The 25,129-nt window shown below is 41.1% G+C and overlaps 3 protein-coding genes and 1 non-coding gene across 9 annotated transcripts; 2 read left to right on the top strand and 2 right to left on the bottom strand.

The window, feature by feature from the left end:
* Positions 1 to 27: 27 nt before the first annotated feature.
* On the top strand, positions 28 to 25,063 carry LOC120446605 (RING-box protein 2). Of its 3 annotated transcripts, XM_039627642.1 has the most exons (3): positions 28 to 163; positions 987 to 1,254; positions 24,792 to 25,063. In XM_039627642.1, exons 2-3 carry the CDS (start codon positions 1,095 to 1,097, stop codon positions 24,971 to 24,973), a joined length of 342 nt encoding a protein of 113 aa, XP_039483576.1. In that variant the 5' UTR covers positions 28 to 163; positions 987 to 1,094; the 3' UTR covers positions 24,974 to 25,063. The 3 variants fall into 3 exon arrangements, with proteins under 3 accessions (XP_039483576.1, XP_039483577.1, XP_039483578.1); XM_039627643.1 differs by lacking the exons at positions 28 to 163; positions 24,792 to 25,063 and adding an exon at positions 1,312 to 1,463 and having other exon boundaries at positions 1,121 to 1,254; XM_039627644.1 differs by lacking the exons at positions 28 to 163; positions 24,792 to 25,063 and adding an exon at positions 1,315 to 1,463 and having other exon boundaries at positions 1,136 to 1,254.
* Positions 2,298 to 11,622, bottom strand: LOC120446599 (facilitated trehalose transporter Tret1). 2 transcript variants are annotated; one of them, XM_039627629.1, is made up of 8 exons: positions 11,571 to 11,622; positions 8,736 to 8,992; positions 7,199 to 8,130; positions 6,270 to 6,420; positions 4,337 to 4,462; positions 3,407 to 4,192; positions 3,052 to 3,337; positions 2,298 to 2,982 (listed from the first exon to the last, which is right to left on the bottom strand). In XM_039627629.1, exons 2-8 carry the CDS (start codon positions 8,835 to 8,837, stop codon positions 2,795 to 2,797), a joined length of 2,571 nt encoding a protein of 856 aa, XP_039483563.1. In that variant the 5' UTR covers positions 8,838 to 8,992; positions 11,571 to 11,622; the 3' UTR covers positions 2,298 to 2,794. The 2 variants fall into 2 exon arrangements, with proteins under 2 accessions (XP_039483563.1, XP_039483564.1); XM_039627630.2 differs by lacking the exons at positions 6,270 to 6,420; positions 7,199 to 8,130; positions 8,736 to 8,992; positions 11,571 to 11,622 and adding an exon at positions 4,548 to 4,809.
* Trnam-cau lies at positions 17,556 to 17,628 on the top strand. Its single transcript has one exon. It is a non-coding gene; the product is annotated as a tRNA-Met (tRNA).
* On the bottom strand, positions 21,737 to 23,688 carry LOC120446603. 3 transcript variants are annotated; one of them, XM_039627640.2, is made up of 5 exons: positions 23,342 to 23,688; positions 23,118 to 23,265; positions 22,923 to 22,931; positions 22,532 to 22,867; positions 21,739 to 22,265 (listed from the first exon to the last, which is right to left on the bottom strand). In XM_039627640.2, exons 3-5 carry the CDS (start codon positions 22,923 to 22,925, stop codon positions 22,119 to 22,121), a joined length of 486 nt encoding a protein of 161 aa, XP_039483574.1. In that variant the 5' UTR covers positions 22,926 to 22,931; positions 23,118 to 23,265; positions 23,342 to 23,688; the 3' UTR covers positions 21,739 to 22,118. The 3 variants fall into 3 exon arrangements, with proteins under 3 accessions (XP_039483573.1, XP_039483574.1, XP_039483575.1); XM_039627641.2 differs by having other exon boundaries at positions 23,118 to 23,688; XM_039627639.1 differs by lacking the exons at positions 23,118 to 23,265; positions 23,342 to 23,688 and having other exon boundaries at positions 21,737 to 22,265; positions 22,923 to 23,072.
* Positions 25,064 to 25,129: the final 66 nt, after the last annotated feature.

Here is a 25,129-nt window from a genome sequence, read left to right as displayed (position 1 = left end):
GGTGCAGTGTCATCGCTAAGTGTGGTAGTATATATGAAGTTCATATTTCCAGTGAACGGCTGTGGCAGCACTGAAGATAGTTTTTGCGCTTGTTTTGGTGTGGCCACACTGCCTGTTGGCTTGCTATTGTTTACATTCATTTATTTCGCCTTTTAATTTGGTGGTAAGTCAAGCCGGCGGTCTCCTATCATCTGCAGCAAGTGAAACGACAAGCAGGTTTAAGTTTACCGCCTTAAAGAAAGTTGTGATAACATCTTTTCATCGTTTCAAACTAAGAACACCATTTCTTTGTTCTCGGAGGAAGAAGTAACCTTTTTTTTGGCAAGTTCAGCAAACCATTAAAATTCGTGGCAGCCGTTTGCTGCGAAATAATTGCCGATTTTAGACAGGAATCATTAGAAGGGTATATAATCTACTCTCCTTTTCCTCAGTTAACACTATTGTTAAAAAAAAAAACAAAGAAGAACGCGCTTAGTCGAGTGCCTCGACTATGAGATACCCGTTACTCTGCTAACTAATAGCAATATACATTTTTGTATGGAATAAGCGCCACCTGTTGGAGAAAGCGGCACCTGTTGCTCATTTTCAGAACATAAACATAACTGACGTCACTAGCCATCCTTATTTGTATAATATGAAACATTTTAATATAATATAATCAAATAATTGTATGATAAACATAATATATAATAATAATCCTTAGATAAGAACTGACATACGGACATGGCTAAACCACATTTGCTAAAGATCAATAATTAAGAGACTAATGGTCCGGTTAAAAACATTTGTAGATCATTTGAAGTACATTCAAATCCAAAGAGTTAAAAAATAATAAAAAAGTGTCATTATTTCTTAAACGTTTTAACCAAATCAAAACAAAGAGAGTATTTAAAACCATAGGGAAAGTGATAAAAATCTAAATACATTTTATAGATAGATATTGAAAACAAATTTTGAATGCTAATTAATTTAAATCTTCAATACAGGAGGATACACACAAGAAGCTAAACTGTGATAGTCCTCTCCTATATAAAAAAGAGGAAAAGCGAATCTGATTAAACTATTTGATTGGCCAGTTGCCGATAATATTCGACATGGCTGATGATCCGGAAAACTCAGTGGATAGGCCCACAGACGACGGAGATGCGGGCAAACCGGAAAAGATGTTCACCCTTAAGAAATGGAATGCAGTTGCAATGTGGAGTTGGGACGTGGAATGCGATATCTGTGCCATTTGTCGTGTTCAAGTCATGGGTAAGCTAATACTGCTGCTTTCAAATCTCTAATACTGAATAATAATAACAATAATAGTAGTATTAGTGTCGTGTCCTGGATAAGAACTAGGGCCGAGGGAGCACCAAGTTGCCAGCGTAAGCTCGTCGTATTTGGATCGTGGGATCTCGGTAAACCTCTCACCTCTCCAACATAACGAGAATAAATATTAGAAGTGCCTGTAAAAGTAATTACATTCGTTCCGTCCTCACTGCCCCACCAGATAAGCTGTAGCTTGATATGAAAATATATTACTTGTCACGAAGAAAGGTCAGAAATTGTAGGACAACGTTCTTGTACGCATTACTGTCAATCTTTCAAAGCATATGCCTAAATGGATTTAGAATAGGTATAAGAATTAGTTGAATAGCAGTTAGATTTTGATTGTTACATAATGAACATGTGAAACAGTTTAGCAACTAATATTTTTTCTAAATCATCAGCATCTATTATGCACTTTCTCTGCGTCACTGAGAGTCATTGAACACTACGATGGAAAATGAATGATCAAATGACCCAATTCATGACAGGACTAAGCATGAATAAGTGCAAATACCAATAATATCACGCACAAGTAAACAATAAACAAACTAGAATGATGAACACATAATCGCCCAGCCATTGCACGGATGCTTCTTTCGCAATTGTTTATTCGCTTAATAGCCGACCGATAAGATGCGAACCCAAACAGATGCAATGCGAGGTCCATGTAATGCTCCTCCTTATCGAGGCTATTCGGTCAAGCGTCGGCAGCAGCTAGATTTTTGCGATAATTGCCAGGGCAAGATCGAACTCAAGCGTTACTATTTTAGCATTTCATGTGCCTCCGGAATGGCCATCTAGCCGCGATTGGTCATTTAGACACTCACAAATGTATATATAAATAAATATGTATGTATGTATATATTTAACGAGGACACATTCGGAATGAAACTCACGTATCTGAGGCGGTGACATTGCTGCAACTTAAAACTGCATTGTCAAGGTCGTATGCAAAGCGATATTCCAACGAAAGTAAACGTAACTTGGATTTGGTTTGATTTGTATTTTAAATTAGTCTACATATAGATACACTTACAGCGTAGGTAAAGTACAATATATATTCGATATATAGCCAATTGGTGTATTTTTCCAGGGAGATTTTGGTTTGTTTTGCTTTTGCTTGCATTTTGCTCTACAACTAACTACGATTCATGTCATTTTTTACACCGATAAATTCACGCAACATTCATTAAAATGTCAACAAATTACTGCTAGAAATCATAATTTACATAATAAAACTAGTTTTTATGATTTTAAATAATTATAACAATTATGCGTGTAGAAAGGAAATTCTTTTGCTAAGCATTACAAGTTAGCTAGGACTAACAATATCAGAGCGCCTGGATGGGATCATAGACTTCACGTCTTCACGTCTCAGGATAACCGCACCGATTGCGTTTTACACACGTCTCTTAAGCACTAAAGGCACTAGTCTAGTATTTGGTTTGATCGCATATTCAGATCCTTGGCAACACGCCGTTTACATGTTGAAGGACAATGGCTTGATGTTGGCCACCGAGGACATGCGGCGCACACGACCCATCATTTTTCGCTCGATATCCTCCAGCGTCTTGCCCTGCGTTTCGGGCACGTATAATATCACAAAGAACAGACCCACGAAGCAGATGGCGCCGAATAGCCAGAAGGCTCCATGGGCGCCCAAAGAACCTGCACAAAAAAAATATTCAAAATTATTAAACCGCTCTTTTTAGTTAGCTCAAAGCTTGCACTACGCACCAACGAGGTCCTGGAAGGTCTTGGTCACCACAAACGTGCAGGTCCAGTTGAAAGACGTGGCCACCGAAGCCGCAGCTCCGCGAATCTTGGCCGGCAGAATCTCGCCCATCATCAGCCAGGGAATGGGTCCGAAGCCCACGGAGAATCCCAGAATGTAGACGACAAAGCATGTGAGTGGCAGCCAACCCAAATGGGAAACATCTGGACCATGGGCCTTGCAGTAGAAGAAGCCGCCCAAAACGAACAGGGTCAGGACCATTGCGATGTCGGATGCATACAGAAGAATCTAAAAAAAAAAAAACGGAATTGCATTTAGTAAACAAGGACTTTCATTTATATGCAGCTTTAAACCCACCTTTCTGCCCGCCCGATCAATTAGAAGGATGCCAATAAACGTGGCCACAAAGTTAACCACACCCACAATGATTGTGCAGACATTGCCATCGATGGTGGAACCTGCATCCTTAAAGATCTGCACCGTGTAGAAGATAACCGCATTGATACCGCTGAACTGCTGGAAGAACATCAGACCCAACGAAATGGACAATGGCTTCAGATTGTTGCGCTTCAGCAGCTCCAGCATAGTATTCTGCGTGACCTGACGATCGGCATCGGCCTGGGATCGCATCAAACCCTTCAGCTCGGGCTCCACATCCGCCTCCTTGCCACGCAGCCAGGTCAAAGCCTTTCTGGCGCGCTCCTCGCGACCACGGCTCACATACCAGCGCGGTGTTTCCGGGATCAGGAACATCAAAATCAGGAAAGGAACGGGCAGAGCTGCTCCCAGGAAGGCAAGCATCGACCAGTTCATAAAGGATCCAGCCACAAAGCAGACCAAGATGCCAATGTTACCAAAGGCCGTGGGCAGCAAACCCAAAGTGCCTCGCACCTCCGGCTGCACTGTCTCACCCAGATAGACGGGTAGGGATAAAGAGGCAATGCCGACGCAGAATCCAGCCAGGAATCGACCGCACAGAACCATGGCCACATTCACAGCACAGGCAATCAGCAGCGATGAGACGATGAAGGGCACCGCGGTGGCCAAAATGGTGTTGCGCCTGCCCATATATTCGATCAAGGGTCCTCCGGCCACGCCACCTACCAATCCAGCCAGCGGCATGATGCCACCAACCCAGGAACCCTGAAATTAGATAGATTTCAATTGTTAGCTATGTTAGGTTAAAATATTGGATTTCCTGAGGATTACGTCTAGCTGACAAATTTGTGTGAGATGCGAACAAAGAGCTCACTTAACTTTGACGAAATACGTTTTTCTAGTACTTACAGCATCTTTGGTGACCGTAAATGAGGTGATATTCGGATCGGACATCGACACAAGAGCGGGGGACGTATAGGCGCTGACAAATCCAACCACTAGGGAACCCAGCGAGACGCTCAGAGCAGCTATGACCTGGAAATAGGAAGAAATACGATTTCAAATTGGTAAAGCTTATAGTTTTCAACAGTATTTTGATGCAATGATGCAATGCAGGCACCTGGGATAAGGTACAAATGGCCTTGGGCTCCTCAACTGGCACGGAAAAGGACACATGGGTGTCCGCTCGCATGAGGATCTTCATTGCGGAGATGTATCTTTTTTAGCTGAATCACGAACTGAAATCGTTTTTTTTGGGCTGGCAACGAGGCTGCGAATGTAGCTAATACAGCTTTAGCTTCCTGCCTTTCACTTTGCTCCTTGGAATGGGAATACTTTCGGAGTGTTCGCACGTCAAAACTCAACTGAAACTTGTAATTTTGCCCGAGTGCAGCGGCAGTTGCATTTTCACTAGTTTTCAATATTCGAGAATAGTTTGTGCCTGTGATTTGATGGGGCTCAGGCACGTACACGAAGCCAACGAGTGCTGATCGGATCGATATCGCTTATGTGAGCGGCAGAGATTATTCTGTTCGCAAGCGTTTGATCAAGACACCAAGCTTATCAGTTTGTTTTCGAATGGCAAAGACAAAGAAAAGGCGCTATGCCGATTTTGAAAAGCGGTTTCAGGCTGTTTTCAGCGAACGTCGCCAGCTCGAATGCAAACTGCAACTGCCAAAACATCGACAACGAAGTTGCAGGGTCAGCGTTCGGTCAGCTGTCAGAGTTTACCTCTGCTCAACACACAATCTATTTGGATCCGATCCACGCATTTATCAGGCAGCTAGCGATATTTTTAGTACGGCCATAACTAAATGCGTTAATTTCAATTAAGGCAAGAGCGTCTCAGACTCAAACGCAGCGTGCGAAAATAGCTCAAATGGCCCACACACCGGCAGCTCAATCTGGAGGCCCCGTAAATTGCTCAACGAGTGCTTTATTGTCGCATTAGTGCCATTCATAATCTTGGGGCCCGGGAGGCGCCAACGAGCTTAACGAGCGGACAATACGTGTCCTCCACCGCCCCTGGGTTTCACTGTGCGCGGCTTCGAAGGACTACACTCGGAGAATTTGGAGCAAATCTACGTTTAATTACACTCGGAGAATTTGGAGCAAATCTACGTTTAATTACACTCGGAGAATTTGGAGCAAATCTACGTTTAATTACACTCGGAAAATTTGAAGCAAATCTACGTTTAATTACACTCGGAGAATTTGGAGCATATATACGTTTAATTACACTCGGAGAATTTGGTGCAAATCTACGTTTAATTACACTCGGAAAATTTGAAGCAAATCTACGTTTAATTACACTCGGAGAATTTGGAGCAAATCTACGTTTAATTACACTCGGAGAATTTGGAGCATATCTACGTTTAATTACACTCGGAGAATTTGAAGCTAATCTACGTTTAATTACACTCGAAAAATTTAAAGCAAATCTACGTTTAATTAGACTCGGAAAATTGTGAGCAAATCTACGTTTAATTACACTCGGAAAATTTGGAGCAAATTTTCGTTTAATTACACTCGGAAAATTTGGAGGAAATCTAAGTTTAATTACACTCGGAGAATTTGAAGCAAGTCTACGTTTAATTACACTCGGAAAATTTGGAGCAAATCTAAGTTTAATTACACTCGGAGAATTTTGAGCAAATCTACTGTTGAACTCCGAGTTCGGATTTTTCGGATGCTTAGACTTTATAAACATTGAAGAACTATGATCGCTCAAGTTTTTAAATATTTTTAAATTAGAAAGGAGTTCTTGCTTAAGCCCAAAATGAACAGGATGAATTAAGGGTTGATAATGATTTTTCGCTAAGTGCACGCATGTGTGACCCACCTGTGTCCAAATGAATATGGGATTCGTGGTGGGGCGGTAGACCTCCAGCTTGGGCTTGCCATCCTCGGTTATCTGGCGCACGAAGGGCACCGCATGACGGATGTTCTCGCCGCGTTTGTTGCCCATCTCGTCCATCTCGTAAAGTCGACGGCTGCGGGAGGAGGTGAAGAAGGTTGCAAAACTGCGTGTCAGTCGGTTGTGTATTTGGAAGGTTGCCTTTGCTAACAGTAGTCTATTAAAGTGTGGCTCATTGCGTAGGCGCGTGTACGGCGGATTAGCCCGAGGCGAAGATACTATGAGATCGCTCAGTATAGTCCCAATTTGTATGCCACTTGGATTAAATAATCAACGAAAGTGCGCAAATAGCTTGAAAGCAATCTTAGGCATGCAAAGAGCTTGCTATTCAATTACTCGAATTGTTCATCATTTACTACGCGTGTATTTTGGAGTGGCTTACTTTTCCATCTTATTTACATATATGGGGCTCTTAAAGTCAAATATGCATAAACAAATAAGCATCAGTAATTTCAAAGTTAACCTCATTAAGGCTCAAGTCTGTGATTAGTGTGTTTAATCTGAAACTATTTTGTTAACTGAATTACTTTTGAAAAACAACAAAAAGCCAATCGCGTTTTGTGATCTTTCTTGGTATTGAGTGACACCCTTTCACTGAACTTATCAGTTCCAAGAAATGTTTGTTTAACGATCAATTTATCACAACTGTCTATAAAAGCGCATAGGTTGTTTTCCAAGTTCATACAAGTTACCATCCGCTTCCTTGCATTAATGGTAATTCCATATAATTTTACCTATACTACAAAGTCCAGAGACACAAAAGCGTACTGCAGATAACCCCTGGCTATGAACTCTCTCGGGTTTTTTACCCAATTTGCTTGCTATTTTTGATTATTTACCATATAGACACTCACCTTTTGCGGGAATCTGTGCTGATGGAACGCTGCTGTTGGAAGTGCTGACGCGAAGTGAGGAAGTCCTCGTCGCTCTCGCTTTCCAGATCCTTGAGATCGATGATCACCGGCTTGGTAATGTCCTTGGGTCGGTGGATCAGGCGTTTGTGCTCGGCATCCTCGCCCTCTTCGTCACTGTCGGTACTTGATCCCTGAAGGACCTTATCAAGCTTGAATGTTACACGTGGATCCAAGCTCTGGTGCTTGCGTCCTTGGAACTCCCGTCGTGTCTTGTGGAACTCCTCTTCCGACGACGACTCCTTCAGTAGATCCTGCAGAAAGCGTGTGCCCTTCACGTCCAGGGAGACGTGCTTCTTGGCCTGAAACTGTCGGCGATTGTCGTTGGCCAAAATGTGCTTCAGGTCCTTCAAGATGCCCTTGTGATCGACGCTGGTCGCCTTCTGCTGCTGGAATCCAGTTCGCTTCTCCTCGAAACTGTCCTCGTCGCTGCTCTCGGCCGCTTTGTTACTGTTGGTATTGCTGTTTCCGGTATCCCGGCGCTCGAAGGACACGCGTGATCCTTTCAAGCTCTGCTTGCTGCGCTGCAGCTCGTCACCCTGGGCACCTCTCTGTTGGCGATCGCGATGTTCGCGGATCTCCAAGGATGTGGGCGGTGGGGGCAAGGGGGTCAACTCCAAACTACCACTGGCGCGCAGGGGAGTCCTCTTTTGTTGCTGTGTAGGTGGTTCGTTGATGTCGTCGTCCTCCAAAAGTGGGCGAAACGATAGCGGTGGCTCGTCCTCCAGCAAGTGCTGTGTCCTTACGGTCTGTGGATGCCTTTGCGGTGACACTTGGGGAAATAGGAACGGATCCTCTGGCAGAATTGTGTCCAAGCTGGTCGCTGTGTTCGATGTGGACAAATTACTCTCCACGCGATGATAGCCCAGCTCGTCCTGTGTGGATCGAATAGATTCGAAACGAGAGACAGTCGCGAATTAATTAAATTGAATTATAAGCATGGCATATTTATGAAGCCTCCCCATCAGAAGCCTCTCCATCAAAAAACCGCTCCAAACCGCCCGAAATCTTTGCGATTAAGTCGCGAGTGTGTGATTGGCGTTCTTGAACACCACCAATCGCCAAAGGTTGCAAGAGGTCCAGCATTATCAGGTCATGTGCGTACTTGATGCTGTTCTTTAAAAATGTTGTTTTTGGATCCTTGTGATGTTTTTAATGGCCCTATACTCATAGCAAACTTTAATGGCTAATATAATATAATGCTCTTCACACATTTTACTGATAGTTTTTATTAAAGTTTTTTATAGGCTAATTATCAGTTTAACGAAGTGCTAAAAACCATTTATTGTTAATAGTTTATATGTCAAAGGTTTCATCTAAAAATTCTATAATGTAAAATATTTTAAAAATATTTTCAAATATAAGATTAATCCCAATCTTCAGATTACATATAAGAAATCTAATAATGCCTATCCAATGAAGTGGATCTGGGCTTCAGGCTTGTCGACTACCCCAATATTATTTTCCATGGGATACTTACACCTACTCGGGTTAGTTTTTCCTTGAGCTTGCCCATGGCGTTGCTCAGCGGTTGATGACCGCCGCCTCCGCCGCCGGCTCCTCTGTTGTCGCGTCCACTCATCTTATCAGCTCTATAGCTTTGTAGGTGAACTTGAACTTGTAAGTTTTCCTCGAAAAGTTTGTTTTCGCGTCAAATTTTCACTTGTTTTGGTGTCTTCCAATCGATCACATACACACAATGTCTTCTTCTCTTGGTTGACTTGATTTTTGTCTTTGCTGCAAGAAAATAGAGGATTTCAGATCGTTAAAATATTATACAAGGCTATTTAAATATACGTATGCTCTTCACTTTTTAATCAAATGCATTTATCAGCAGTTCTGATTGGTCTGATGTCTGGCACAGTTATATTGCTTTTATAATATGGTTTGTAATTGACTACTGATATACTGGAACAATCTAGAGTATAATTATGCATTAACTGGAATGGCCTAATGTCTGAAAAAAGGGGCAAATCGCAATAATTTAGTGTAGACAGAGTTTTATACTCGAAAAGCTATAGATAAGTGCACTATATCAGCGATTCTCGTCTGCCTCAAATCGTCTAAATTAATGGGTTGGGTTTTAGATAACGCTCGAGCCCCCTGAGCACCCAAACACACCCACTTTCTGTGGCCGGTTGTCCTTGATTTCCACATGTGACCAACTTTGCAGCCACAGTGGAGGCGCTGTTTTTCCGCAATACATATGTATGTATGTACATAGTTGTTTTTATTTACTTTTCACGCAAACTTGTGTGTGCGGCTGGTTTTCGCGGCAACGTGGAATTTATTTATGATCTTTTATATTTGGCATGCGGCAGTTGGCTAAAAAATATACGTCCGAAACGTATTTCAAAAATTTTCCACACACTTTTCTTTGCGCATATACTTATTAGCTGATTAATGACCGCATCGCGGAAAAAAAAGGGAAATATTTTCATTTTTTGGCTTTGTCAAATTTTGCCCGTTCTATTTGTATTTATGTTGACTTTTCACTTTGCGTCATGTGATGCCCTGGAAAATGTGTGGGCGCCATGACGTCGACGATTCGTCTCCGCTTTTCTTGCCAACGCTTTTCCACCAACAACACTCCCTGCTCTTGCCTTTCCATCTATATAAATTTGTTGTGTATGCTCTGCAATTCTATTCTGTTTTCGGAATTCCGTGCAAATATCAGCAGGCGTGACATAACGCCAGGTCTAATTCATGTGTGTGGGGGCGTGGCCTCCCACCCGAAAGTTGAATTGCAGCAACACCGCTCAAAATATTTCAATATTCTGTTTTTTCTAAATTTCTAATATTTACATATATTCTGTAATTTTTGCGAATAAATATTTTAAAAATTATTCTTTAACCTTTGTTAAAATAAACATCTTAAATATATGTTTACTATCAGCTCTATAATTCAGCAAGTTCAAACATAAGTGATAGAAATTACTTGTTGCAGCATTGATACTATGATAAACATACATATGTATGTACATACATATGTCTGAAAATGTCTATATATTCGAAGTGTGTGCATTTCCCTCTCCAAATAGTATACTTTTAATGGCCTAAACTAATAGCATTTCTCCGCGTGTCGCCTGTTCAGTTATCCATTTTTGGTTAATGAACGTGCTGCGCTTTTCGCCAGTCTGAAACGCAATTGCAACGCCAGTGTTTATATGCAAATTCTTGCGCGAAAGGCGCTAAACGTTGCCATTGACCTTGAAGGCCGCCGCCTGAGTGGGCGGTTGGGCAAATGACACATATTTTTGGGGGCCTGCGAGGCGAAGGCGAAAGCGAAGAGATCGAGATCGCAGCACAGACTCTCTTAAGCCCTGGTTGGGGCCAGAGCCGCTCTCTTAACAATCGAACTCACGTGCCGAATGAACCCCGCTCTCACACGCACGCACACTGCCAAAGGGTAAACGCACACAGGTGCGCAGCCTACGTCAACAGTGCAACGTTGCGATTTTGTATTTTGTATACGCGTTATTAGTATTCGTCATGATCTTGCGGGCATTTTATTTTTAACAAACGTTTTTCATGCTGACAGCAGATTAAGAAAAGCGTAATCGAAACTCAAATTAACAAAAGGCAGCCGCCAGACGGGTATAATAAGTAAATTCGCTTCAATTAGCGCAAAAGATCGCCCACACTCGAATTTAAATTAAATTAAAATTAAAATGTATATTTTTGCATTTTTTTTTTTTTGCTTTTTTCTTGTCCAACTTTGTTTTCACTTTTTGCGCGCCACGCCACTTACAAATATGCACTACACACCATTCGCAAATATTTTTGTAAGAGATAAAAGCCAAGTGTTCTTGTCTAAAATTAAGAATTTTCACGGTCGCCACTCTCCCAAAATTGTTCTCGACTTTTCTTTATTTCCTCGAAGATTGCATTCTACCCTTGGGCAAAAAGTTTTTGCCATTTCTTTTTCGCTTGTCTTACTGCTCTTTTACAACATTTTTCGCACATTACGTAAAATAGTTTGCAGTTCGCAGCGGGTTCATTAAAATGTTGCTTCATAAATATTTCCCACTTTGACGTAGTATGCAAAAATGCGCATAAATTGGCAGGTTTTTTTTTATATTTCTTGTATACGCCAGACAGCTCAGAGACTGTTTTATTTTTTTATCTGTATATTTATTCGAATAGTTTCTGCAAATTTACTTGAGAAACGCGATAAGTTGGCGACCGGAACTGCTCAGAAACCAAACTATTCAGAAATAAACAACTGGAATGTAACACTGTGTGTGGTAGTAGTTTTCTTATTCGCTTTCGGTTTTAAAATATTTTTTTTGCGGCGATTTTTATGGTCTTTTACCTTTGGAACAAACTACTAAATGTGATATCCACTATTGTGGCACTGAAGTTCGAGATTCGAATGCGCAACGTTTATATAGCGCACACCGATTTCGTCGCGGAAGAAGAAGAGTTATTCGCTCAAGCTTTTTGTTGGTCCCCAACGGTAAAACAGGCGCTCTCTGCGCCCTCTCTCGCTCATCGCATGCTAGTATGGGTGCGTTGGCGAGAGTCGGGGCTGAGGTATTTCTGGTGAGAGAGCGTCGAGCGAAGGTCGAAAAGAAGGCATGAATGAATGGGGCTCGTCTATGTGTGTGCCTGTGTGTGTGTGTGTGGGACGCCTCCTAGTCGTAGGTGTCTCCGCAGTAGTTGTTGCTCTTGTTGTTGCTGCTCCTGGCAGTGGCAGATGGAGGCTGCGGGAGAGCGTGATGACGCGTGTTCTTGAAGAGAGCAGCCGCGACTCGCGACCCAGTGGCACCATCCAAACCCATTTATTTAGTACTCTTTTCGCGCAAAGGGTTTCCTTGGCTCACTACTCCTTTTGATTCATTGTTGCAAATATTCAGTTGCGCATTCATATGCCAAATTGCATATCAATCAGACAGCTATTAATGCCACAGTCATCGTTCAAAATTGCAATGATTTTTCGGAGAATTTGTAATTTTGTTTGCTTGCTTATTATTCAAAATGTTCAAAATGTAGCAAAACAACACATCATATTTTATTTTTTCAAGCTGTTTGATCGCTTAACTAGGATAGTTAAGCTATTAATCACCATTTCTTATAAGTATGAAACTTCTAATCTCTTTACAAAGTCTTTGCCTTAAAATAAAACGTTGATTGTGGGATTATCAAGATAATCTAAACTTCTATTTCAAGGTTGAAAGCTAACTAACCGGCTAATTTAAAGGCAACATATTATGATTATATTTTTCAAGTTAGGATATAGCCGCAGTCGGCGTACTTTCGGTTTGTACTCGGTTTATTGATTTGTTTTGGCCACTGCTTGGTTATAGTTATAGTATGGTTATGTTCAATGACCAATTGCCGTGGCCGGGAAGCTGAGAGTTCCTCGGCTCCGCCAATTGATTTTTATTTACACACATATTTTCAATTGATTGTTATTAAATTGACTTTGAGGCGCGTGCAAATTTCTGGAAGCCTTGGGAAACATTTTGCGTGCGACTCCATGTGTCCGCCAGTCGATGTCAATATCAATTCACTCACTTTAGTTTTCGGGGGCCTGACGCAAGTGCAACCAAAACAAACGATGATGGATGTTGTTATGATTTGGGGAAATGAGCATTAGGCAAATAATTAAACGCATCACAAGTGCTTCGCGTTTCTGCGGCTCTCTGCACTATTTGTATTTTTATTCATTTATTGGTTTATTTATTTGGCTTTCGTTTCAAAAAAAAAACAAGAGAGAACGCTATAGTCGAGTTCCCCGACTATCTGATACCCGTTACTCAGCTAGTGGAAGGGAGAAGGAGAGTCTTAAACACAATTTTTGGCGGTTTGTAGGCGTTATAGTGGGCGTGGCAGAAAGTTTTTTGACAAATCAGTAGAAATTTACAAGACCAATATAAAAATGAAAAAATATCAAAACATTTTTCAAAAGTGTGGGCGTAGCAGCTTTGGGCGGTTTGAGGGCGTTAGAGTGGGCGTGGCAAAAAGTTTTTTGGCAAATCGATAGAAATTTACAAGACTAATACAAAAATGAAAAAATTTCAAAACATTTTTCAAAAGTGTGGGCGTGGCAGTTTTGGGCGGTTTGTGAGCGTTAGAGTGGGCGTGGCAACATGAATCGACAAACTTGCGCTGCTTCTATGTCTCTGGAGTCTGTATGCTTAATCTCAACTTTCTAGCTTTTGTAGTTCCTGAGATCTCGACGTTCATACGGACGGACAGACGGACAGACGGACAGACGGACAGACGGACAGACGGACGGACAGACGGACATGGCCAGATCGACTCGGCTATTGATCCTGATCAAAAATATATATACTTTATATGGTCGGAAACGCTTCCTTCTGCCTGTTACATACTTTTCAACGAATCTAGTATACCCTTTTACTCTACGAGTAACGGGTATAAAAAAGAACAGCAAACGCGCCCCCCTAAAAAGAAAACAACGCGGGGGGCTCGTCTGTCTCTCTATTTCATAACGTGGCATAAACATTGCGCGCAATGAGACGACACAATTTCCAAGTACCAGGCCCGCCAGCCGGTTTTCGGTTTATTTGCAGATACAGATACCGATACGACTAAACAGCAACAGATACGGATACCTCAGTACTCAGCAATGCAATGGAAGATATGAATGGTCACCAGCGGTCACCCTGACCAACAGAAGTGCCATGAATTTCACCAACTAAAATTTGAAAACTGATCAGCATCGGATTAACCAACTAAAATTTGAAAACTGCTCAACATCGGATTAACCAGCTAAAACTCATAGATTGTTTTTCCTGAGGCATTGACAACAAACTGAAAACCCTAAACGAACTAGATAATGGCCTGAATCCGATCATTACGAAGCATTTACGATAGCAAAACTACCAATTAATAGGTGTTTATTGGCAGCATTTATCTCTGAAGATCAGGACCCCCCGTTGCTCTGCGCCTCTAATCGAATATTTTGGGCAATAAACGGAAAGTTTTTAGTCACGATTCTACGGAGCACGCGTAAGATACTTCGGCATTTCCATTTCCACCACATCGACCCTCATTTGCCCTCGACTCGAAGTTGCGATCGTTTCGTATTGGATTGTATCTGGTGTTGTTCTTGCTTTTTTTTCGATTTTTTTGGCATGACTCAAGGCTCATTTGGATCGAGGAAAAGTAATAACAAATAAATAAATAGTTAAGGCTCTCAAATGTTGATGAATGTTGTCGTTTGGGAAGGTCAAAAATGCGGCACGCAAAAAAATGTTTGAATACAAAACTTGATTGACAGGAATCGCGAGAGGGAGAGAAAGATCTCAAGAGAGGGATGGCGAGAGAAAATGAGCTGGCGAAATAGGAATTTAAAGTGGTGTAAAAAATCAAAAGTGCAATGAACTTTAAAATAATTGCACAAATGTGAAGTACTAAGGGTTTGACTTTGGGCACGGCACTGAGACAAATTTTTGACAACTCGGCAGTTTAAAAAATATTAATTTTTTGAATTTCTCTGCTTTTAATGGAATTAAATGAAATGGAATAGTTCTCAACCCCAAAATGGAATAATCACCATGAATTCCTATCGCTTAGAAACCAGCAATTTCAGATGATTCACCAAAGCATAATGGAGTATTCGCATTAACAGGCTTTTCGCATTCAAGGCTTTTAACTTATCTGTGGCAAGATAGGTGTATCAGTTCTGTTTTCCCGCACATGACGTAATTAACGGGGAGCTTTCACGTAATTACCGAACTGTACTCGCTTTTCACAGACCCACTTCCTATTTTGTCTATTTTTAGCAACTGTTGGGTTGTCTAAAAAATAAGCGAAAACCACAACTGTAATGGCGAACCAAGTGCAGAAAATGCCAAAAGAGACGAGCCCCCCAGTTGCACATACAGGCTAGAGACAGAGAGAGAGTGATACAGAAAGAGAGAGAGGGGGGCATATATATGTATATGTAATGAAAGAGAGGGAGTTATAGAGGGGTAGAGCAGAGGTATAGCACCTGGTAACAGCATTGAGGTAAGAGAAATCCGAAGAGAGTACATCAACCTATACAATTTGCGAAGTGGCGCAGGCGCGCGATTCGAAAGCTGATGCAATTGCGCATTTATTGCATCAGACTCTTTCAACGAGGCTCCACTGTAAACATAAATATAACTCAAACTCTTGTACGTGAACGGAAATTTTCCATGCGCTAATTAAAGAACTTCGACAAAGTCAAATTGAAGCAAATGGCAGAAAATCATTAAAAGCTTATTTATCTAATTGAAGTCACATAAAATTTCGCAAGCGAAAGAGAGAGTAATCAAAAGAGAGAGAGAGAGAGGGACACGTGATCTCTTTCCGTTCTCTTTTCTGCTTTTTTTGCAGCTAAAATTAGCGCTAAGATATCAAAATATGTAAGCCAAAAAAGAGACCAATAAGTTACGTTAAGCATGTGATTCCGCCCCTCCCCCCCTTCTTTCTTTATTCGTCACGCGGGCACCCAATAAAAAAGTTGTGTTTTTTGCAAACACAAAAAACCAGAAAATAGATTTCCGATTTTAAGGAATAATAGCGATACATTTTATTGGCCTCTCAAAGAATAAGTATGAAATGTTCTAGAGTGGATTTGATACTGACCTGCTTTTTTTCTGTGTACATATGTACATATGTATGTACGAACTACACACGTTTGTGTGTATACATATGAATATTCGATTGCGTCTGTATGCGTGGTGACGTTGCCGCTTTTGGCAAACCAGACGAGCCTCCAACCAACACTAAGAGCCCCCATAGCCACCATAGCCCCCATAGCACACACACCCATACACCCATACACACATGACCAATTAAGCTCCACATGATGACTTTGCTGAACCTTTAGATATACTGCAAGCAAACTTTGGCTGGCACCTTGCAGCAGGCCATTTGCCTTGCTGATTAGATCCGATTATGACGATCTTCCCGATCGCACTTTAAACTCAGTCCAACTCACCAATGCACCCGAGTATCCATCCATCCGATCGATCGATCGCTGTCCCCTAGAGAAAAGCTCGCCCAAAAAAAGCTTTGTTCGCCACCTAATCATTAGAATTTGACTTTTGTTTTCTATTAATACCCGGCTAATTTTCAATGGGAAGTGGCTGCCTAGTACAACAACTAACACGTGTGCAAATACGACCTGTTTCAGCGGTGTACCGGAAAAAGTTGCACATCAATAAGAGGGTGTGAAAATGGGTATCTTAAAATCAAGCAGAAGATATATTTAGAAAATATATCATCTGATTTAAATTTGAGTCATAGTAATATTATTCATGAAAATAATACCAGTTGTTAATAAATTCAGTATATGTACATAACAGTGTATTTTCTGGAATGGCTCGTTAAACATGAACCATTTTTCTGTGTGTAGCGACAGGTGAGACAGCAAGAGGTACTCAGACATCCAGGTAATTAAGGCAAGCTAAATGGCAAGACCAGTGCCCTTCAGCCAAGGTCACAGTCACACTGTCCGACTGTCTAACAGCATTTTTGTCACCAACCAACCACCAGTGGGCAGTTCAAAAGCTGCGAAGTTGCGTCAGATCGCTAATAGAAAACTTAACTCGACATACACCTATATGCATGTGTACATACATATCAACATGATATCCACGAGATACATATAGGAATAAACCCACAAACAAAACGGCGATCGGCGGCGTCTGGCTTGACTAGTTAGTCATACACAGTTTCAGTCTGCCAGCCAGTATGCAAAGATTAAAATACTTAACCGAGTCTGGTTTTGGCGGCTTTAATTGATGGCGTTTATTTATAAATCATCTCATGAATATGTACATTTTTCAGAGGGTAAAACAATGTAGGTTCCGTTCGGCGTGGAACTATAGCGGCCTGTAGGGTAGATCAGCTATCGTACGATAGTCTACGGGCACTAAGCAAACTGCTTTTAAGGTGTTAATTAAATAGATGATGCAAAACGGTGTGCAAAAAGTACCTAGAAGTTAACTTAATGCCATCTATTAGGTACCGAACATTCCGAGGCACATCTACTACTCATACTCGTACTCATAGAAGTCAATAATGAAAGCACAAAAATGTCAATGGAACCTTTAATTGTATAAATTAAGCAACAATAAGGGCACATTATGTGCTAAGTAATAAATAGAAGCCTTGACCTACGTGCAAAAATGTTCAACGCGTAGTAGACAGTTTCGATATCGTTTGTTTTCAAAACAAATGCCAAATAGCAAAACTCTGAAATGGCCAACTAATTCTTAATCCATTTATTCCACCCTGCTCGAGAACTCGCCACGTGGACGATTTCAAGTTGCAATCCGACGGCGCCAAGAACATGGCCTCGGTGGCGCAGTTGGCAGCGCGTAAGTCTCATAATCTTAAGGTCGTGAGTTCGAGCCTCACCCGGGGCATGTAACTTTTTTTATTTCTCTTCTCCCCTATTGAATTTCTCATTTTTTATGATCCTTAAATCTAAGTGTTTAACTAAACTGTTTTAATATTTTTATCCCAGTATTTTAACAGTTTCAATTCTATATAATGGTTGTTAGAATGATGTTTACTCTCTTCTTGCTTTAATTTGTAACAGATTTTGTGTTTGGCTTAAATATTATCAGTAAATATCTATCTAGAGTGTGCAGTTGTACCTATTCTAATCAAATATTTTGACATCGTGCAAAGCATTTAGGCAACCCTTCATAAATTGCGAGTGCACTCTACAAATCCGTCATAAAATTACGCTGGCGTGCGGCCGGGATTATTACGGTTACAAAATGCAGTGCCGTAATTTAAACCGTGCAATTACACGACCATTACGGCTGACATTAGCTTCCTCCATCTAGCAACGAGATCGGGACAAAGCAAATAGCAGCGGTCCACGGGCGGTGCAATGATCAGGTCGGAGCCACCAGGCAGGCAAACCCGGGATGATGGGCGACGTCAATATTTGGACTAAACCCACAACCACACCCACCCCGTCTGAATGTCACGCGGTCGCCAGTGGGTTAAGGCTGCTCCAACCGGAATTTTGTGATAGGTCGGTTTAATATTCAATGAACTCTGCTGCACTTGAACAAAAGAACTCAGAAGAGCATAGGACAAGCAAATTGGAAGTTGTTCACCTGGAAGATTGAAATTTATAAATATATTATAATTTAGGGTAATGCATTGTTAACAAAACTTAAAATAATATATTTTGTATGGGTTATTCTTCCAACGCGGTGTAAGAAAACGTTTAGAAGTTGTAATATCGCAAAATTGCATATAAAAAGAGCTCGATCTCAAGCCCTCGACTGTTGCAAGTTGAATATCCCTTCATATGACACCTTGTTGCAACTGGTCAAGTGGCATGGCTTAAAAGACGAAGCAAGGTCAGCGAGATCCGGTATAGCTACCAGTACATAAGATACTGATAACAACTGAAAACCTCAGAGGGAGGGCGCTGCAACAGATCTTTCAAAAAGAGTACCGGCTGCGAGTACCAATTTAAAAGGCAAGTGGAAAATTTCATGGAAAATCCCCAGTGCAGTGCAGAGATTTCAAAAAAGTTCCTCTGAAACAAAAAGAAAAATCCAAAATTTTCCATCGAACGACTGCAACTGATCTCCGATGTGCGCGCGTGAGTGAGAAAGTGCCTCTGCCTCACAACCGCATACCTCTCTTATTTTTGCCCCTCTGAGTAACCGCTACCCTACACAACCATCGCATCGATTCGGTGCTTCGGTGATCGCCATAAATTTCAAGTTTGCACCGAGTTCGCCTCGTTCTCCGATCTCTGCACATGTGATCGGTCATGTACGTATGGCAACTGTGTGTATACCATATGTGCGATACATATCTGTATCTGTAGCTGTATCTGAATGTGCCAGATATTGGCCACTCGTAAGTGGAACAAGCCAGAAATTGCTACGCTGTGTCTTTTCATTTGGTGTCTGTGCAATTCCGTACAATGTATGGCTCTCGAGACTTTTCCGTTTCAGAATTCCCTACCTAACTTCCCAAAAAAATATTTTTATTGACTAGCATTCGATTTTAAGGAAGTAAACTAACCTGCTAAGTTTCTAAATAAATTATTTGCAAGCAAGTGATTGAGATTAAATCGTAGTAGCTATTTGTTTACCCACTCAAAGATCACACACTAATTGCCTGATCTTGGAACTGTAAGAACGTATTTATCTTTACCTTTGTGGCATGCTCGGTGAAGGCATTATCCCTTTGCCACCGCTGCACCACCTTGTTAATTTCCTCTAAATGCCTGAATTATTTTACCGACCGCCCGAACACTCTGCATTCATTAACATTTATCTACTAACATTCACACCTTCAATTCGATCACATGTGCGATTTTCCACGAACCGATATGGCAATGTGATTTGGCAGAAGATATGACTGAAAACACCATCATCCTCACAAAAAAAGTTTCCACGAGCCGAGTGGGGTTTTCCCTTAAAGATAAAGATAACACTACCGTATCTTGATCTAATTTTAAATCATAATCATAATGAGTTTTGGATATTATAGTGTACAAAATGTACTTAAATATTTAAGAAATTTATAGGCACACAAGTGAAATCCAAGTGCAATGATCACAATTTTCTGGATAGGGCATTAACCGACTCTTTCATGAGGATGCACTTAAGAGAGCGTTTCTCGCAGACAGCGAAAGCGAAGAGCGCCAAATCGCAAAGAGCAGCGAACAAAGAGCGGGTTTTGGGGGCACGTTCGTTGGCTGATTTTCTTTATTTTTTTTTCGAATTTCTTGTTGTTGCTGCTGCTTGTTGTTTGCTGGCTGCTGGGCGACAAGCCCCCGTGCATGACGTCACGTAAGCGAGACCGTTACAACAAATGCGAAACGGGTTGTGCGGGGGGAAGCTAGAGAGAGGGTCACAGAGTGTGAGTGAGAGAGAGAGAGAGGGGAAAAGAGATAGCAGCACATGCAACGTGACACGCGAAGCGAAGCACAAATAAATAGTAAAATATTTATTTTAATGTCGAGCATGTGACCAATTTGTCGGTGAATCGACTGCAGCGATAAGACGCAGATATTAAGAGCCCGATAAAATAGCCATCGAGGTGCAGAAAACGCGGGTCGCAGGTGCGAAAATTCTCGATCGTTTGCTATGTACATACATATGTATATGCCACCATTTAAGGGCTATTATTAGGCCCGATCCCAGACAGATTCCAATGCACCCGCCAACCTTGAACTTGCAACACGCAAGTACTTACATACAGATGCATTTATATAACGGCCAGACATTTTTGCATTTGCATATGGCCGTGCACTCGACTAGATCCAATTCCAATTCCGATTCCGATCCGCTCCGATTCACCTATCTATCTATATAGTTCGTTGTATATAGTCGGCGAGCGTCTGGTCAGGTGCGGCAAACTGGAATTCTTAATCAGTCGGCTGTCGACTTGCATCGGCAGACCTGAAATCAAAGGCAGTAACGATTTTGTTAAGTATGTCTGACTGGTTTGCCGGCCATTCCACTGACACCCTCTACTGAATATGGGGTATATGGGTTACCCGGTCGTATAGGTATTCAAAGATGTTATGACATGAAAGCATCTACAAAGAAAATAGTTTATGTTTTGATATGCATTCTTCTTAGCATCATCATTTGTTAAAACAATTTATAAACACTATACATATGTATATTATAAAAAAAGCAATAGTCCTCTAATAGAAATAAAGAATTTGGCACCATTTATAGAAAAAAGAATGTGTAAATAACCATTAGGCCGTGTTAAATTATGTGGTTTTTAAAGATTTCTCCTTTTAGGATCATTTAGCATACTTTTAGGATCTTTTTGAAGACATCTCAAACTATTTCTAAAAAAAAGGAATTGTGAACTAAATCCCTTTACAGGCTCTTGTGGCATTGGTTCTTTATAAAATATTTATATATGTATGCTAGTACTTTTTTTAGTACTTAAAAAAAAGATTATATTTAATATTTTAGTTTTTTAAGATATAACAAAATCAAAATGCTTCAAATGGTATTTTTTAAATAAATAAATCTACTGCCACTTGCCTTTCTGTTTCAACTCTGAACTGCTGTTACGTTGCTGGTCAAGATCACTCGATCGTCTTGGGAGCTCTCTTGGGTAGCCAGACGCACAGCTTCCAGCTTCCGGCTGGTCAGGTCAGGTGAGCTGGGCTCGGATCGGCTGAGGTGGGCACGTCGTTGTCACGTTTCGTTTGTCTGCGATTTGTATGTACATATTGTGCAATTAAGTCGGGGCGGGCTCAATTGTCGCTTAGACTAATGCATATGCATGGGCCATAAAACGAAGTCAAATACCGATCCGCGCGACTTGATTTCCAGATACGCAGATGCCCGGCCACGCCCCCCTCCCTTTTGCCGCTCTGCCTAACGATCTTGAACTAAACAATTGAACTCGAGGAATACTAGATACTTGGCTACATAGTTTATAGTTTCGTAGGGAGAACTTCGCAGATTTGCAATGACGCAGTTGGCGCTGGGTGCGCATATTTTTCCACCAACTGTACCGTGGGTATTCCGTATCGTTGTGACCAAAATCAATCAATTTGCCGTTCTGGTATCGATTTAAACGAAAACCGCCTCCGGTCGGTGAATTGATTGCTTATGTGCGAAGCTGGGTGGAAAACTGAGATACCATTTCTCCGTCTGGTACACTTTATTTCTGCCACTGTGCCTAGGCCGAGCCCTCTAAAAAAATTTTTCCACTGCTCGTAATTGTTTATTGACTTGATTGACTTTAACTTGCCACACAGACTTTTTTTATTACGGCAAGGAAATCAAATCGATCGTTAGTGTATGCAAATTAATCGTAGCACAGCCGTTCTATTGACTGTATTTCGACTGCTCCTAACTTACGCAATCTGGGGCGCCAAAAAAAAACAAAACGGGCGTCACTCGCTTTTCTCGAAAAACACCTGTGTCAATGTACGAGCGACGCCGTAGGCGTAAAAGGTGAAATCCAGTCGGTAGGTTCCCGCGGGCACTGGCATGCTGATCTTTGTGAAATCCAGGGCGAACTTCTCAACCGTCATGTGATTCTGGAAAAAAAATATGGAGTGATGCAGGGTACAAACAATTGATTAACCTCACACACACTCATGATTTCAAAAAACTCCGTTCTGCCATGAAAGCCATTCAAATCTAAATCAAGTTTAAACATCAAGCTGTTATCAAAATACCAATAACATTTTAGATTCAACAACTACGTTAATATAATTAAAGAGTTTGATAAAAGCAGCCAAATCATATAGATTGCCAAGCAGAAACAGTGTTTGAGATCATGAAGAATTCACTATACACTTACCTCCTTCCAAGGACACGTTTGATTAAAGTTACTCTGCTTTCGGATAGCATCAAAGATGAAGCGTTCAAAGGACAGATTGTAGTTTTTGCTGGCCATAAGCTTGCAGAAATCAAAGAGTATGTTGTACATGAAGGGTCGATAGCCATCCCGCCTTTGGAAGCACTGCAATCTGGTGGTCAGGTTCCGGATGGGAAGCTGCAACAGGCTGACCTTCAGGGAGAGTTCCACCTGATTCCTGTGCACCACCTTCAGGCGGCAGTATTCATATTTGGTGAAACCACGAGATGTGGGCAAGTCCATGCACTTGACGTTGGTGAACTTCAGCAGGCGAGTGCCCTAAAGAAATACTTTAATATAATTTTAAAAAAAGTAATCAAGAGAATCATCAAACCATTGCATCCTGCAGCAAAACAGACAGAAACAGAAAATATATTGGCACATTCGACGGCATTTTGAGTGCGTGAAACAACGGCACAGGTCAATCAAAAAATGTTCGAATTTACAAATCAGTAAACAACGATAAGCCCGAAAATTTGATGGAATAATAATTATTTCCAGATTCATAAGCAATTAAAATATCGTTTACCAAATACAACGTAATTTCTGGCAACTGCACTTCAAATCCCACTAGTTCAAAGACCCAGGAAAAGGGCAGTCAGGCATTTTTTGTGAACAAAACGTATTTAAGCCATCGATTAGAGCCACAGTTCGTGACCCATGGCTATTGACTTCTTCTACAATTACACAAAATCATTAAATTCTTGGAAGTATGTTAACAATTTCCTGTTCTTCTGATCGTTTTTCGCTTACCCAAAAGTGCTAAATCCAGGGGAAATTGTGAGGCGATTTTCACACCAAAAAAAAAAAACATTATTCCTTGACTCATGCGGGGTGTACAATTCGCTTGTTCTTTTTTTTCTTTACTGGTTATACTGTTTTTTGCTAGTTTTTCTTTCGTTTTTTTTTCTTTCCCATATTTCTACGGGTCAGCGAAATTCTCCGCTGCAACGCCAGCCAATGCGGCGTATACGTGATGCCTCACAAGCCGTCCGGTGACGACGCATTTACCTTACCTGCTTGTTCTGTTGATTGTCGTTTTCGAAGGTGTATTGTAAATTTCTGCCGACGCGATCGTATTTCGAAATGTCAACACCAACACCTGCAGTAGGTAATTCAAGCGACTCAGGTGATGCCCAGCTACACGGAAAGAAAATAGGTCATGTTGGGCTGCTTGAAAGTCTTATATACCGTATAAATATGCGACCATCTTGAAGCTTTAGTGCTCTAAAATTTTCAATTATATCGAAACCATTTTCTAGTTAGTTAGTTAGGGCTACACAATTTTCAAAATCAAACACGTTTAGAAAACCTTTACATTTTCCCGCAGTACTTACAATGAGCCACTGATTAAACCATTTTTGCATGGACTTGTCGAATTTCGGCGGTGATTCTGAGAAAATTTTTTTGCCGCCAGTGAAAACCGACGCGTTCCCAATTCGGGCCGCCAAGTACAGTGACCTCTCCCACGAACAACAACCCAAATAACTGAAACGAAATGCGGAGAATGGCTTGCTGATTTGTGATTTACTTTGCACTTATTTTTTATGTGCATGAATGTTGAATGAACGTTTTTGCCGATTTTGGTGTGAATATTTTCTGAATGAAGGCATTTCCGCTGGCCAAGAGCATTTATATCGAATAACTGCAATCGGAGGACATTGTCAATAGCTTTTGGCCATAATCAATTCAGGGGAAATCGCGCTGGTGTCAAAGATTCATTTGCGTCACGGAATCAGGGATTTGAAACGGTTGCCATTTTAAGCTAATTGTGGCTCAAAGTCGCCAGTGACGCGTTTTGCGAAGAGCACTTGCGGATCACTTATTGCACTTTTCTACAGTTCTATTTTTAAAGTGTCTTACGACAAGTCACTTGACCTTTTCACCCCGTCCGGTTGATTCAATTAAGTCGATTTCTCTAATACCTACACAGGGTGTAAATATAAATGTCCACCTGGTGATTCACCAATCAACTCAATAAGTTTATGACACAAAATATGCGAAATTCTATTAAAGATAGTGGATAGTGAGCTATGTCATAAATCTAAATATGCCCAACAAATTAAAATATGAGTAGTATATATCTCTTTTGTATTATTAGAAAAAGGAAAACTCTATTTTATTAGCTTTTGAATAACTGAAATACCTATTTCCTCATTTAAAATGATCGTTTATATCTTCCAATATTTTTCATTTTATTCAGATTCCTGCCTTCGCTGCCAGGCGGACAACAAGCGGGATGTGATGGGTCGCCAGGACTGTGTGGTGGTTTGGGGCGAGTGCAACCACTCCTTCCACCACTGCTGCATGTCGCTGTGGGTCAAGCAGAACAACAGATGCCCGTTGTGCCAGCAGGAGTGGTCCATTCAACGCATGGGAAAATAGATATCTCCACCTGATATTACTAAATGCTGTATCTTATAACAATTAAAAATAAAACTTAAAAATATTAATATACAGAATTGAAGTCAGAAAGCAGTGTATCTAGAATGAAATTAAGAACAAAATAATCCTGCCTCAAAATTATTCAAAAAAGGAACA

This window comes from Drosophila santomea, chromosome 2R (assembly GCF_016746245.2).
Source record: "Drosophila santomea strain STO CAGO 1482 chromosome 2R, Prin_Dsan_1.1, whole genome shotgun sequence".
NCBI classification, from domain to species: Eukaryota; Metazoa; Arthropoda; class Insecta; order Diptera; family Drosophilidae; genus Drosophila; species Drosophila santomea.
The sequence above is the reverse complement of the archived record's forward strand: the minus strand, read 5'-3'. Positions and strand labels throughout refer to the sequence as shown.

What these genes read in the sequence shown, in the direction of transcription:
- LOC120446605 (XM_039627642.1), top strand. Translation starts at nt 1,095, where the DNA reads ATGGCTGATGATCCGGAAAACTCAGTGGATAGGCCCACAGACGACGGA. An exon ending in TTGTCGTGTTCAAGTCATGG is followed by an intron (nt 1,255 to 24,791) that starts GTAAGCTAATAC and finishes CATTTTATTCAG; the next exon opens with ATTCCTGCCTTCGCTGCCAG.
- LOC120446603 (XM_039627639.1), bottom strand. Translation starts at nt 22,982, where the DNA reads ATGCCGTCGAATGTGCCAATATATTTTCTGTTTCTGTCTGTTTTGCTG. An exon ending in TTTTGCTGCAGGATGCAATG is followed by an intron (nt 22,868 to 22,922) that starts GTTTGATGATTC and finishes GTATTTCTTTAG; the next exon opens with GGCACTCGCCTGCTGAAGTT. An exon ending in AAACGTGTCCTTGGAAGGAG is followed by an intron (nt 22,266 to 22,531) that starts GTAAGTGTATAG and finishes TTTTTTTTCCAG; the next exon opens with AATCACATGACGGTTGAGAA.
- LOC120446599 (XM_039627629.1), bottom strand. Translation starts at nt 8,837, where the DNA reads ATGAGTGGACGCGACAACAGAGGAGCCGGCGGCGGAGGCGGCGGTCAT. An exon ending in CCATATTCATTTGGACACAG is followed by an intron (nt 4,463 to 6,269) that starts GTGGGTCACACA and finishes TCCTATTTCCAG; the next exon opens with GTCATAGCTGCTCTGAGCGT. An exon ending in TTGATCGGGCGGGCAGAAAG is followed by an intron (nt 3,338 to 3,406) that starts GTGGGTTTAAAG and finishes TTTTTTTTTTAG; the next exon opens with ATTCTTCTGTATGCATCCGA.